The sequence below is a fragment of the Numenius arquata genome, chromosome 5 (assembly GCF_964106895.1).
Source record: "Numenius arquata chromosome 5, bNumArq3.hap1.1, whole genome shotgun sequence".
Classification (NCBI taxonomy): domain Eukaryota; kingdom Metazoa; phylum Chordata; class Aves; order Charadriiformes; family Scolopacidae; genus Numenius; species Numenius arquata.
Genome location: NC_133580.1, coordinates 22,040,303 through 22,054,889, shown reverse-complemented (window position 1 = coordinate 22,054,889; position 14,587 = coordinate 22,040,303). Strand labels below are relative to the sequence as shown.

The following is a 14,587-nucleotide window of genomic DNA, read 5'->3' as shown; positions in this document are numbered from 1 at the left end:
TCACCACCACCAACTGCTCCTGCAGCATTGGCTCCCAAGTGGTCAAGTGAAATAGTTGCTTCTGGGCAAAGGGGAGGGAGCAGAAGACACCCCCCACCCCACCCCCAGTCAGGATCTGTATTGTCCCCAAGCCCCACAGTCCCCACCGCGCAGTGCAGAGCCCGTCCTTTCCAGCCCCGCCTGCGCTTAGAATCATTCATAGAATCATAGAATCATTCAGGTTGGGAAAGACCCTTGGGATCATCGAGTCCAACCATCTACCCCACTCTACAAAGTTCTCCCCTACACCATATCCCCCAACACCACATCTAAATGTCTCTTAAACTCATCCAGGGATGGTGACTCAACCACCTCCCTGGGCAGCCTATTCCAATGCCCGACCACTCTTTCTGTGAAGAATTTTTTCCTAATGTTCAGTCTAAACCTACCCTGTTGCAGCTTGAAGCCATTCCCTCTCGTTCTCTCGCTAATTACCTCTGAGAAGAGACCAGCACCAACCTCTCTACAATGTCCTTTCAAGTAGCTGTAGAGAGTGATGAGGTCTCCCCTCAGCCTCCTCTTCCTCAAACTAAACAGTCCCAGCTTCATCGTCTCTGGGCTGCCCAGGTTCCCTCTGTCACAGGATCGTGTGCTGCTCCGTGCTTAATGCCGTGGGACGGTGCTGCGGCTCAGGCAGATACACTACACTGAAATTCCCCCAGCTGCAGCCACAATGTTCCTGGGCAAGCAAGTCTGGAGAGCTTGTCCCCATCACACCGGCCTCGAGCGGCTGAGCACCGCACTGCTGCTGAGCCCTCGGAAACAGCTCCGCAGGTGAACCTCACCCTGCTGCTCTCAGGGCTCTCACCGACCAACAGCCACTGGTGGGGCCCGGGTGGCACTGGCCCACAGATGCCACAAGACGAAGCCAACGGCTGCGTGTAGAGAAAATGCTTCTACCCTGCAGAGCTCAGTGCCACAGGACACTGCAGACCCCAGGAGCTAAGGCAAGGAAGGACTGGATGCCTGCATGCAAAGCAAGCTTGTTCAGAGTTATCGTAGTCAACGAAAAACTTGTGTTTGTGTGCATGGAAGGAAAGCGTGCAGTGTTGGCATTAACAGGGAACTTTACACTTCAGGCTTTAGGAAATTAAGATCATCTCCACATCTTCCGCTACTCCTTATATGCTCCCAGATGCTCCCAGAGCACACGGTGCTGGCCCTGCAGGAGGATGCTGGGCTGACGGGCCCTGTGCTCCGGGGAGATGCTGTACCTCCTCGACAGCCAGGGTGGACCAGGAGGCTGGGGGATATCATCCGTGGGGAGAGGGCATCTTGCAGCAGTGAGGGCAGAGGTGGGAAGGAGGGGAAGGACTGGGGCAGGGATGAAGCTGAAGTAGGGGGTTGCTGCACTGAAGCAGAGCAATCAGCCTTGCAGAAACAGCCTTTGTAGCGGCCAGCGTCTCCTGCATGAGAGTAAAAGGACATGAAGTCCATCTTGGCCACCCACTGTCTCCCACCCCGTGGCACCTCTGAGATCTGAGTCACTTCATCATCAAGATGTGCCCAGAACCCGTAACAAAACCACAACTAATGCTTGCTCCAGTCCACCTGCAAACCTCCCTCCCATCGCAGTCCCCACTCCAGGATGGCACAGTTCGGCTGCAGGGACCATGCAGTGCAGGGCCCCTGCAGTGCAGGGCCCCACTGGCCACCCAGTGAGGGCCTCTCCACTACACGAACCTCCACCAAGGCCATCTTTGGGCCAAGGTCAGGCAGGAGACCCATGTCTGGAAGAGGCTGACTTGGGTGGGAGGAGAGCGCTGGGAAAGGGCACATGCAGAATTTGTAACTCCAGTTGCTTGCACCCTCCCTGCTCCAGACACGTCTCCTCCTTTCACCAAGTCCTGAGGCAGGGGCAGGCGGGGATGTGGGCACTCACTTATAGGGGAAGTGCAACAGCGAAGGACAAGACCCGTTAGGGAAAAGCACTTTAATAAGGAGCTGAGTGAACAATTAAGAGAAGCACTTGATACCTCCCTCCCACAACATGGCAGACTGGAGTGCGTCCTCCACGAGGAAGGTCTCTGATCCTCTCCCTGCTTGGTCTCCAGCAGCCCCGCAGATGGGGCAGCCGTGCATGCAGTGGGCATCCCCACATGGGAAACACCCTCACTGCCAGCCCTGGAGTGCCGGGATCGCTGCCTCCACCCCACTCCACTTGCCAGCTTGCAAACTCAGGGAGGGCTCCACCATCTCAAACCTTCTGCTGCTTCCCCCAGCTCTCTTATCTGCTAGTGCCTCACCGCCACCTGCAAACACAGGGGCCTTGAGCCTCGGCTGCAGCAGCTCTGACGGAGTCCTTCCCTACCTGCTTGCAGCTCCCCTCCTGAAAACCCATACATCCCATTTCAGCTGCCACGAGAGTTGTTTAATTCCTCCTCGTTTGCAGTGAACTCCGTGTGCCGCCTGTTAGCTCCAATTAAAAGGAAAAAAACCATAACCCCTGGTGGCTGCCACCTGCTTGCGATGCTCCCTAACACTGTGTGGGGCTCGGGATGCGTTTTTGAGCTCAAGAAGAGGCCAGGGCCATCCACCTCCTGTGCTTCTCCAGCTTGCCTCAGTGAGTAGCGGCATTTTGGCTACTGGGGGTAGCACCGCTGAGCCCAAACAGCATGGGCACCAGCACTGGGGTGCCCAGACCAGGGTCTGGCAGGGCAGGCGCAGTGCCCAGCACCTTCCGGCAGCTGTGGGTATCTCGCCCCAGTGATACGGGCATTGAGCAGGGCTAAAGGAGCTGGGAGATGCTTTCCAGGCAGGTACCTCCATGGAGAGAAGCAATTCAAGGAAACCAAGAGCTCTCTCTACCCTCTTCCTACCAGAAGCTTGCCCGTCTTATTTAAATTCAGCTTTGGCAGCTGCTCTTTTTACAGGTGCTAATTTCAGCAAAGTGTCAAGAAATCCCCGGAGATGGTGCTATTTACATGGCACAAAGGCGGCACGGAGCTAGGTTTTATCTGGCGTTGCCGGCATTTCAGCCCCTGTTGTCTCTTCCTTCCTCTCACATGAAGTCCTGCAGGAAGAGGAAGGCAAGTGTGAGGGACCAGGAGCTAGGGGTTTGTTGCACCTACAGCCTTGCTAGGAGCAGAAGACGGGGCAGGCTGAAGGCAGCCAGCTCCTTGAGGAGATGACGGTGACACGAGCACCGTCACACTGCTCCTTTAACCCAAGCGGGAGCTAGGTCCTGCCAGGAGAACCGAAGCCATGCTAGCTCTGAGCCTGGGGGCAAGTGGGGAAGGGGTCATCTTTGTAATGTTGGGGGAGGAGGTGGGAGGCACTTTTGTATGGGAGAGGTACCTTCCTTGACTGCAATCGCCTGCAAAAGGCTTCCCCTCCGTCTGAAGCGCAGGGGAAGCAGCAGAGTCTGCAGCCACCCAGCTGAGTATGGGGGGTGAGGAGCACTGGGAGGTAAGTGTGGAGGGGGGAGCAGGCCACGGGGAGATGAGCAGCAAAGGGAGGAACTAACTGAACTCAGCTCAGTCCGGCAGTCGGTTCCTTAGCATTACTGCAGACCCCCAGCCAGCAGGGATTTGCAATTTGCTGTGTCTGGAGCTTGTCAAATGCAACTTGAACAGGCAGAGCCAGCTGCGCAGCTAGTGGGTAAACAGGGCCGGCGGCTCCCGTGAGTGTTGGAGGGTTTGCACAGTCATGGGTGAGTGGGAAGGGGCAGGATAACGAACACCTTGCACTGAGACTGTTCCTCCCTGCCACCGGCAGCGATTCACGCCAGGAGATGTGCAGCTGGGATAATAATAGCCAGGCATACCGAGGGACCGATAGATCTCAGCGCTCTCAGGGCAGTTGCCAAAGAAATTATTCTCCTCCAGGGCAAACCCATTTTCATTCTATTAATGATCCCTGATACATTGCCCAGTGCCACCGCACAGTTCCCGTATCCTCACGTGTGGCAGCAATGGCGCGAGAGTCTTCAATAAACAACACCGGCTGCTTTCTGCAATTGAAATTACAGCCAACTAAATGTCTTCCATGGCTGCGCTGGTGGGGGAGAGGAGTGACGGAGACCTGCGGCAGGTTCCTGCAGCAGAGCCCGAGCTCCCTCCCTGTAAAGGAGAGCCCGGAGGCTCTATTTAACAGCAATCAACTGCAGCAGGCTTTATGGATTTCCTGACAGCCTCACAACGCCCACAGCCACTCTCCCCATCACCCAGCAGAGAGACTCCTGCCTTGTGCTGGAGCACTTGAAGCATGGGCTGGCCATGGGCTGCCTTCCCGCGGCACCTCCCTGGGCGTGAGGGGGGAGCTTTGCTGCTGCGCGGGCATGGCAATTACAGCACTGCTGTGTCTTGTGGTCTGTGGCTGCCCAGCCCTTTGTGTGTGCCTCATTTCCTTTAGAATGAAGCACATTTTCAGCCTGATGGAGCAGAGGCAAGGTTTGAAAATGTGAGCGGGGCACAACATCACCACTCCAAGCCAGAGTCAAAGTGAGGTATTTCGAAGTCCTCCATTTTTTAAGAGAATCGGTTGATGTTTTATTTGGTACTATACCTTGATCTCCAGCCGGTTGTGCTAGTGCGACCCCGCTAGACACCCTGTTTCCCTGCATCTTTTGCTAGTCCCAAGCTGTCCCTGGGTGTGCTTACACACTCAGACTTAGCAGCAGCTGAACGCACCCCACTTGTGCTGTACAAGGCTGTTGGAGGTCTCCTGGCCAGCCCTACCTATGCCATTGTGTCCTTGGGGCCACAGAGCCCCACAAGTCACCTCTTGCAAGCTCCCCACCAGGAGCCACCCCTACAGGAACCAGTCCCATCCTTGGAGTGGGTCAACACGTGGTTCTGAAAGTGCTGCAAGGGCTCCCCACAGTTCTGCTCAAATCTGGGACTGCCCTGGGCAGCACAGACCTGCCCAGAGGGACCTTTTGCCACATCCAGGGCTCAGGGATGCCCTCTCCTTGATTATTCTTACACTATGTGGTGGATGAGAAGGGGAACTCTGTGGGTCCACGCTTCCTCTCTTTTGCTTGGCCAGCCCTGCTCCAATCTGTCCCTTCCAGATGGAGCAAAGCCCATTCAGCAGCTCCCACTGCTCCCACCCAGCAGCTTGCAGGGATACTGGTGCCTTGTCCGGGCTGTGCTACCCCTGGACACGCTTTCCGGCGTGGGAACCTGCCCAATCTCGGGGAGAAAACATAATGCTGGTGTCCCTGAGAGCCCCGGGCATCCGCGGTGGACGGGGCGTGGGCGCCCGGATGGCCCTTGCCCCCTCTGCCGCCACTGGCCTGTCCCCTTTAAGGGAGACAGTGCAGCTCGGAAATTTCTGAATGGCTGTCCCCGCCCCCGCCCCGCCCACCGCCCGCTCGGCCAATCAGCGCGCGTGCCGCAGGGCCGGAGCCGGCGCACGGGCTTCTCTTAAAGGAGCAGTGTCGCCACCCGCCCGGCCCCTCCGCCGCCTGCACGCCTGGAGAAGACCCGACCGTTTCGGAAGCCCCGAGTTGACCTTCAAACCGGGTCCCAGGCGCGGGGTGCAGGGGTGTCGCCGAAGCACAGGCACACCCGTACACACGTGCTCCTCAGGAGTGACACACCAGCAACCCAGGCCCCCGGGTGATGGGTGACACGGAGAGATGATGCGCCGCTTCCCTCACCCTGGCTTCAGGGCTTGGTTTGGACAAGGGATGGCCGGGTGCCAGGGACCGGGGCATCCACAGGGGCCAGAGAGTGCACAACGGGGTTGAGTTCCACCCCACAGGAAGGCAGGCCATGAGCTCTGCCACCGAGCCACCGTGCGGTGCAAGCAGGCGGCCGGGAGAGCGGTTCCATCAGCGTGCTCTGGCTCCGAACCAAAGCAGTAACACGGGAGAACTCCCACAGCAGCAAAGCCCCGAAGCCTACAAACCTCCCTGCAGAAACACCCCCTGAGACTCAGCTCTGCGACATCTACCGCTGCGCAGAGGGGAAAGCGCTGCGCGGGACACGCCGAGGGAGCAGGAATGAACCATGCGGCAATGGGACCCCAATGTGCCCGCGAAGCAGGGGGCTGAGCTTGCCCCTGGCTTCAGCGATGAATCCAGACCCAGCCCGGGTCTCCCCCATGCACTGCAGCGCAGTGACCCCTCGCTTGCTCTTCCTCAGCTCCTCCTGCAGTCTGCTGGAGCAGGGCTGTGAAATGATTTGGTCTAAAAATGCCCCTTAAGCGGGGGGGCGGGGAGGGGGGGATAGCCTGGCAGGACATCACTGCGTTTCCTGTACACGTGCAGGCGCGAAGCTGGTGGTGAGGCTGAGGAAGCGATGCCGGCCAGGCATGATGCTCTCCACGCCAGCGCTTTGGGCACAGACGCTGGCGTGCCTGAGCGGTGCCAGCCCCGAGAGCTATCTAGGCCACAAACCGCAGGACGCCTTTGCCTGAGTCTCAGCACTTGGAATAATTTCTAGGTGCGGTGCTCCAGCCAGGCTCCTGCAAGGTGCTTTGTACCTGCGGGCTGCAGGGCTCCAGCGGGCGCTGCCCTGGAGCAAACCCTCGCCTCCTGCAGCAGGGCACGGGGTCGGCTGGAAATGCTTGCCCTGCTGCAGCCACGCGCGGTCTAACCTCCCAGAGAGGCAGAGCAAAGCAGGAGGAGGCAGCACGCAGCAGAGAGCACCTTTCAAAGGGCTCACGCTTGGATCCACAAGAGGGATTATTCCCAAACCCGCACTCATCCACTGTCCTCCTTCCCCTGCAATTCCTCCCACTCCTACCAACGCTGAGGATAATGGATCTCTCAGCGTAGTTTGATACTGATCCTCCAAATCCTAAAGACAAAAAACCTTCGTGAGCAGTTATTGTGGCTGCTCTATTTATAACAGTGCCGGTATTGCCTCTGCCACTAGAATCCTGATTTCTGTCCAGCCCAATGCCATTAAGATGCAGCGATGTTCCTCCAGCTCCAGCGCTCCAGATCGAAAGCAGCTGGCCTGCCAGGCTCTGCCTTCAAGCTTGGTTTGTTCCTTTAAAAAATGGCAAGGAGAGCCTGTTTGTTTTGCAGCAACGCACCCAGGAGATTTGTGCTCAGCCTCCTGAGATGCTGGGGGGGGCTGCGAGGGGCAGCGGAGCGTGGATGGGTGGAGGTCAGGGCAGCAAGTCCCGTGCTATGGGCACGAAGGCACTTGGAGAGCCCTTGGTTGGTTGGTGCTATGGAAAATGGACTCCAACGCTTCACTTGGGTTGCAGCAGGAATGTGGTCAGTCACCCAGTCAGGCAAAGCAGGACGGGGGGGGGGACCTGGATGCTGCTGTGGGGGTGCTGCACCAGCTCATTTGGGGAACTTGAGCAAAGCAGAGACCCCGCAGGTCAGTGTGGTGGCTGATGGTGCTCCTGGCCAAGGCACTGGTGGGGATGGCCCCTGCTCGGTCCCCGTCCTGCTGAGATGCCTGTGAGCGGGCTCAGTTCTTGCTTTCAGAGCTAGGCGTGAAACCCATCCGTGTGAATCTCAGTGTGCCAGTCACCCCAGCAGCTCTGCTCCCCTGGGGATGGGCAGGCACCTGCACTAGGTGGAGGCAAATGAAGCCGAAGCATGAATCCAGAGGGAGGATGAATGGAATCCAGGCTTGACTGGATGACTCTGGAGCGTGACCGACTGCAGGACTCTCTCTCCCCAAAGCCTCCTCCTCACCACCCCCTTTTCTGCCACTGCACGGGGAGCATTGCATGCACTCGTACCATCACGAAATAACTTCAAAACAGTGACGATGACTTGGATGAACAGATGGACCAACGGCCCTATGTCTGGCAGGGCTTTCCTATGCTGCACAGCCAGAAAAGCCTTGGGGTCTGCAAAGGATCTTACTTTTGCCACTGGTTTTAGACAGAAATAAAGCAGGAACAGGTGGCCATGCATGAGCCTTTGGTTTGACAGCCTGGTGGCTCTACTGACTTCTCCATCCTTTGCTGAAGCTGTATATTGAGATGGGAGAACTGAGGTCTAAGCATCTCCTCGTTCACCTCCGTAGCAGGAATAGCAAGAGCCTCTAGTAAAGCTGAGGCCGTTCAACCCCAAAACGTCCACTGAAGTGACAGCTCTTATTGACACAGCCCGTGCTGACCCCCTTTTGAGCAGCAGCATCCTTGGGACACAGGCAGCTGGCTGCCCAGCCGGCTGTCCCTGCTGTGCAGGGCTGATGTACGCTTCAGTCTGAGCGTGTGGCTGCAGACGCCCTCCTGGCTTCAGCGCTTGGGCTCTCAAGCCTGTGTCTGCAATGTTGAAACACAAAACTGCTGGAGAGTGGCTGAAGGCAGAGCCCTGAAGTGACCTCCAGGCACCGAGTGACTCAAGTGACACTGGGGCAGCAGCCAGGGCCTCTGGGCTGTGGGTTGCTTCTTCCCCGCTTCACCTAAAATTAAACATGCTCTCAAAGGTGCACGGGGGTGCAGTGGGGAGAGGGGGTCCCTCTGGGAGCTGGTTCTCCTCTGCTCCTATTGCTTGAGCATTAGCTGCTTCCCAGGATTTTGGGGTCACAGGGCTGGTGCTGCCGGGCTCAAGCTGAGATAAAGCAGTGGCTAGTTTGGCCTGCAGCGATGGCTTTGGCTGCCTGCCCTGCCAGCCCACAGAGAGAACACAGGGTGGTGGGGACAGCAGGGCATGTGCAACCAAGTAACTTCATGGGGGGGGCTTCTTAGGGAGGCTGCATTCATTGTCAGACGTTCGCCCACCTCAGGGACCCGCTTCATTTCCCTGATGCTCCTTGCAATAGCAAACAGCTACTTGGTACTTCCCCCTCTCACACACCTTGCAGAGAAAAGGCAGAGCTGGGGGGCTGCAGGCAGGGCAGGGGGGGAGCGGGGAGCTCACAGCGGGGGTTTCTGCAGCTGCAGCATCCGCCACACACCAGTCTCACCCCGAGCCGCTGCAGGTGCCCAGAGCCAGGCAAAGGCGTGCAGCACGGGAACGCCCTTCTCTTTGGTCAAAGGCAGATCAGGAGAGAGGAAAAAGCACTCGAGAGAAGGATGAGCGAAGCAGACAGCCGGTCGCCACACCGGCGGCACAGCCTGCCTTTCTCTGCCAGATCCCCCGGGGAGCTCTGCGAACCTTTTTGGCACTTGAGCTGCAGGTTATAGGACAGACGGACCCATCTTTTTCAGTGGCAGGTGCAGCAGGGAGGGCTCCTAACATCCCGCCAGGGTGCTTCTGTAGAGCTGGGCCGGGTCCCCCCTGGGCCGGGGACATTTTTGGCCTCAGTCCAGCTGGGCTAAAGCACAGCCTGCGCCTGGCACGCTGCGGGCATGCTCAGCGCCATCCCACACACCCACCGCCTGCAAGAGCGGCAGCACCCTCTGCCAGCGAGGTTTGCTATTCACCAGCGAGTTCAGAGCACGCACAGAATGTCTGTCCTCCGAAAGCGGCCCCGCGCGCTCTCTCCATCAGGTTGAGACCTGCTCTTGCTCCCTGTCAGCTGCCGGGCTGAGCAGGGACAGAGCCCTTGGCACTGGCATCGGGCAGCGAACCCACGAAACCCTTGGCAGGCAGGAGGCAGGGAGGGATGCAGGAGGCAGGGAGGGATGCAGGAGGCAGGCGGCCGCGGGAGCGGTGGCACGGCACTGGCGCGATGACAGGGATGAAGTCAGAGGGGCTGCAGGGCCGTGCTGGGAGGCAGGAGAGGGTGGCAGGGGAAGAGCAGCGCTTCCTCGCAGGCGCAGAGTTTCTGCTCATCAGCGGCATTGTTCCTCTTCCATTTATCTTTACAGCTGGCTGCTCTCTGCTCCCCGCTCCCCGCACGGAGGATGAGAACGGCAGTTACTGAGAGAAGCAGCCTTCCTGCCAGCCTGTGGGCACAGGCGAGCGGCACCGGCCACGGGAGCATCCTCGTGGGTCTTCCTGCTGCAGATGCACACAAGCCCTGAGCAGCCCTGCTGGGGCAACTGTGGGGCTTGGGGAAAGGTTGACATGGAGGACTCGGCAGATAAAACCCCAGAAACCCCAGACCTCAGGCAGGATTGTGCCTCTGAGCTCCTCAACGGGGCGTTTCAGCTGTCCGAGCCCCTTTGCTCTTACCCTGTTGAGGGCTGAATATCCACTTTCCCAGGGAGGGATGGTTTCAGCCCACTAAGCCTCGCCGTCAGGAAGCACATGTTGCTGCTGTAGTTACCGGTCCCACTTCCTTTGCAGCAGCCATTTGCACGCTGCAGGGCTATTCGGAGTGCACACGTATCCTTGCCAGCAGACAGAAAATTTCCTGTTCCTGGAAGCATTTGTGCGGAGAGGCAATTTATTTCTCATGTGTCTTCCTGGCTAAAGCAGGTTATGGTGGCTTTTGCTGAGCTCTGACTGCCAGGGAGAGCTGCAGGCAGCGGGGAGGACAAAGCCAGGACAACAGAAAACTTACTCACATTGACGGACGTGATAAGAGAATTACACTTACTTCAGGCAGGACAAGCCAGTTCATCATCTTGCTTTTTATCAGTGGCAGGGTGTCCACTACAGCTCTTGTTCTGGGCTGATAGCACTGGGGGGCAGAAGCTCTGCCCTGCAGCTGGTGCCCTCCTGCCCTAGCATTAAATATCACCTATTGTAGAAACTCCCCCGGTTCTTCCAAGTCACGTTTGCCATCTCAAATGTTTTCCTGAAACCCACTTTGGAAATGCCTGTGGCAAAAAGCACACGCCGAAGGCTGGGGAGCAAGCAGTCACCATGGAGGTGGCCAGGAGCTGGGCATGTAGGTGTTATCCAGCCTGGATGCTCTCCTGCGCGCTGGGGCTGCTGAGAACCGACTCGGAAGGTGATGCTGGGCAGGAGATGAGGTGTCCTCAGTGCCTTCATGCAGGAGTGAGGGATGCCCCCAGGCACGGCCAATTCTGTGTCATGGTCCAGAGCGCTGCCACGGGGGACTGCTGGAAATGCTCCCGCTCTGCCAGGGCAAAGCCTGTGTTCAGCCATGAAGATGACGTCTTGGGGAACAGGCTCACCACCGTGTCAAAGGCCCCCAAATCCCAGCTTTTATCCCATATCCCAGTGCTGCTGCCGCAGAGGAGCCTGCAGCACCCCAGCACTGCTTGGTCCCAGTTTCCAGGAAAGCTGCTGGGTCTCCACAGAAAGCTTCAGGCAAGACTACGGGCATCGCTGAGCCCAGCACTGAGCACTACCATCCCGATGGCTTTTCCCCTCCAGGTCCCTGCTCTGCCTGCAGCCAGGCTGTGAAGTGGCCATCCTCTGGGATGAAAGCAGCTGCAGATGAGAGAGCCCTGCCAGAGCCCGGCCCCCCCAGGGCCCTGTCCTCCCCACCCGGGTCCCCACCACTCCTCCCTCTCGGGGCAGTGACCCCCGGCTCTGGGCTGGCAGCTGCGCTCCCCGGGGACGGGCAACCCCCAAAGCACCAGCGCCCGGCACCGAGGACCAGCTCGGGACCCGTACCGACACAGGCCAGGAAAGGAGGAGGCTGAGAATAAAAAAAGCTTCAGAAAAGAATGACAGGAATTATTTCAGGGCTGGAACAACCTGCCTCACACTGAGCGAGTGAAGAAGCCAATCTGTTTAGTTTATCTAAGGGAAAGTTAAGAGGGAACTTAGACGCATCTATAAATACCTACATGTTGGGAACATTTCTGATTGCTACGGTCCTTTATCCTAGCAAACAAAGGCAGCAAAATTTCCTGGGGCTGGGAGCTAAAGTGAGAGAAATCCAGGCTAACAGCAAAGTGCAGATTTTTAATGGGAAGGATAAATAACCATCAGGGCAGGGACACAGCAGATTCCCCATCACATGAAGTCTGAAAATCAAAGCTGGGTGGCTGCTGCTAAAGGAGCCATCACAACTCAGCCCTCAGCCAGACAATTGGGGCTGGATGCAAGAGCCGCTACGCTCCACAGCCTGGGACAGTTTGGAAGAAAATCCCTTAAAATCTGACTCTTCCTGACTGATCAGGCTCTCACCCCTCGTGGGTTTTGCCCCATGACTTCCCCATCTGTGGTCACAGTTCCCTCCTACCGGCAAACAGAGACATCCAGCCAAGCTCATCCTCCTGTTGTGTTCAGAAAACCACCATCCCACCCTTCCAAAACTGGTAGAGATTTGGTGAATGTTTGAAAACAGAGAGAGTAGCAAGAAGAAAAGGAGAAATTAAACAGTAAGGGGAAAAAAATGGGGCGTTACCCATTTTTTATTGCAGTCCAGGGTAAGAAGGGAAACATTTAAAAAGGAGAGAAAAGAAGCAGAGCAATTTTCATATTTAAAATATTTTGAAAGAAGACTTTGACTTAGCAAAGAAGCATTATTTCAAACTATGCCAAGGAAAGCAACATTTTCATATAATCTTAAATCTGCGGTGACCTCCATCCATCCTGGCCACTTCATCCCTCCCAAAAGTGCATTTTGCCCTTCGCTCGTTCCTAAAACACCCCTCAAATGCATAGCCCAAACGATGCACTCGCACCAGGAGGAAGCTGAGATTTATGATGCACATCCAAACAAACGGCGTTTCCAGGTAAATAAGACAGCAGAGAAAAGCTCCCGGTTAAGCTGAGGAATGGACCTGCCATTTAAGAGCTCAGAGAAAAAAATACGGAAATCTGCAACGTGGGAGTGTGCCAGTGCTGGGGGCGAGAGGGATGAGGCTGGGAGGATTTCCAACTCCACGCAGCCTCTTTGTTCCTGCGCCATATTCACCTGCCCTCCCAGCCCCGAGGGCTGACACTGGGCCATGATAAATGCTAAAGCGAGGGGACGATTTGGGTGTCATCCAGCCTCTGGCACAGGTGACTGCTAGATTTCTTAGCCTGCGCATCCCCCGACTAGCCATGAGGAAACACCGCCAGCCCCAGGGGAGGAAAATGCCTCCCCGGCACCATCCCCGCGGTGCCAGGGGCACAGGGCCCCGGTGCTGTCCCCTCAGTGCCAGCCGCCGGCCGGGCTGGCAGGGTGGGACGTGGCGTGGGGCGCACGGAGGCTCACCTGGGGCAGGGCGCTGCGAGAGCCGAGCACCAGGCTGCAGACGCTGGCCGGTGCCTCCGTCCTGCGGGCCGTCACCCTCACCAGCCGCGGCGGCGTCCCCGGCGCGCCGTCCCCAGCCCCTGTGCCGAGCCTCCGCTCACCATCCCGGGACGGATCCTGAAACGAGACAGGGGGTACGTGTGGGCAGGGCAGGCAAGCTGCCTCCAGGCCTCCCGACTGCTTCTGGAAGGGCCAAAATGAGCTTTGCCCCATGCAGGGGGCTCATACAGCCTTTGGGGAGCATCGCACTGCCCCTGACAGCCTGGCCTGCCACCGGCCCATGGACAGCAGGGTCACGGCAGGGGACGGTGGAGGCTTGCAGGCGGGGGACTCCGGGGATGCCCCAGGCAGGGGACGCCAGGACTGCCCCACTGCCAGCTGGGGGCATCTCCCTGTTGCATTTCACCTTTCAGCAACACAAGATGCCCAAAACACATTTTTTGGAGAAAGGAGGGATTTGATAGGGTCGATGGGCTTGGGCTGTGTTCGGTGCAGGGAAGCCCCAAGACCGGCTGCTTTGCTCGTCCCCCCTGGGAGCAGGGCACTGCGGGGGGAGCAGGAGCACCTCTCATGCCAGCAGCACCAGGCCCACGGCTGCTTCCCAACTTGCTTCCACATTGATTTTTAAACATCCTTATTGACTGTCACATCTCCTTAGGGGCCCACAGACCGACCTGGCCGCAGAGACCAGTCACTGCTGTCAGCAGAGCTCGCCAGCGGGTGGATCAAAGCTACAGGAGACCCAAAAAACTAAAGTGGGATCCCACTGCCTGTGGTATAACATCACTAAAAATATGTTCATAAACACAGACTAGATGTGCAGGTTTGCCTCGAAATAGAGGGACTGTCAGTGTGAAGGGGCTCAAGAAAAAATGGGACTAAAATGGTTCCTGAGTCAGAGGGACAGAGCTCTCTCCCGCACTGATTGTGGGCAGTTTTGTCCCCCCTGTTCTTGATCATCAAACTCCTTTGAAGTGTTCCTCCTTAGGTGACATCGTTCAGCTCCATCGTCCCCATGTGCCAGTCAAATTTGGTGTCCGTGCAGGTATATGATGGGAAGCCAGTTCAGTCCATGAGGCAGAAATACGGTGTTTAACTGATAGGATTATTTCACTGAAAGGAGGAATCCCCGAATATCTGCATTTCTGCACAAATGTTTCCGTACCCCCAGTTCAGGGCATCCCACAGCATCCCTTGGCAGGGCACGAGGCAGCGAGAGGGGGACGGGAAGAGGGCCTGCAAAGGCACAAGGCAATTTTATTTACCTTGGTGCCTTTGAAATAACTGAGACCCTACTGCTCAATTGCTGCCTCCCCACCTGGTGCCATATCTTTTAAAAGGATGTTGAAAATTAAGAAGAATGCAAATGAGAGAGAGACAGAAATTATCTGAGAGCTGGAAAAAAATCCTGAATAGGGAAACTTAAAAGACTCAACCTACTTCACTTATCAAAAGCAGCCTGCGAGGTGGCTAGATCAGAGAGCCGAAACGTCTCTGTGGGAGACAGCATCAGACGGAGCAACTAATCCAGCTGCAACGGCAGAGCAGGAACCAGAGCTGAAGCAGCAGCTATTTGCATTAGGAGTAATTCAATTAACACTTGTGAACCAGAGAAGTTGCCTCATTAATGA

At 57.1% G+C, this 14,587-nt stretch overlaps 1 protein-coding gene across 1 annotated transcript in view; it reads right to left on the bottom strand.

The window, feature by feature from the left end:
* The window catches only part of DLG3 (discs large MAGUK scaffold protein 3), a 79,924-nt gene that overhangs the window by 55,696 nt on the left and 9,641 nt on the right, over positions 1-14,587 (bottom strand). The window contains exon 4 of the mRNA XM_074147755.1: positions 12,918-13,073. Coding sequence (XP_074003856.1) covers positions 12,918-13,073 — 156 coding nt within the window. The remainder of the gene's footprint in view (positions 1-12,917; positions 13,074-14,587) is intronic.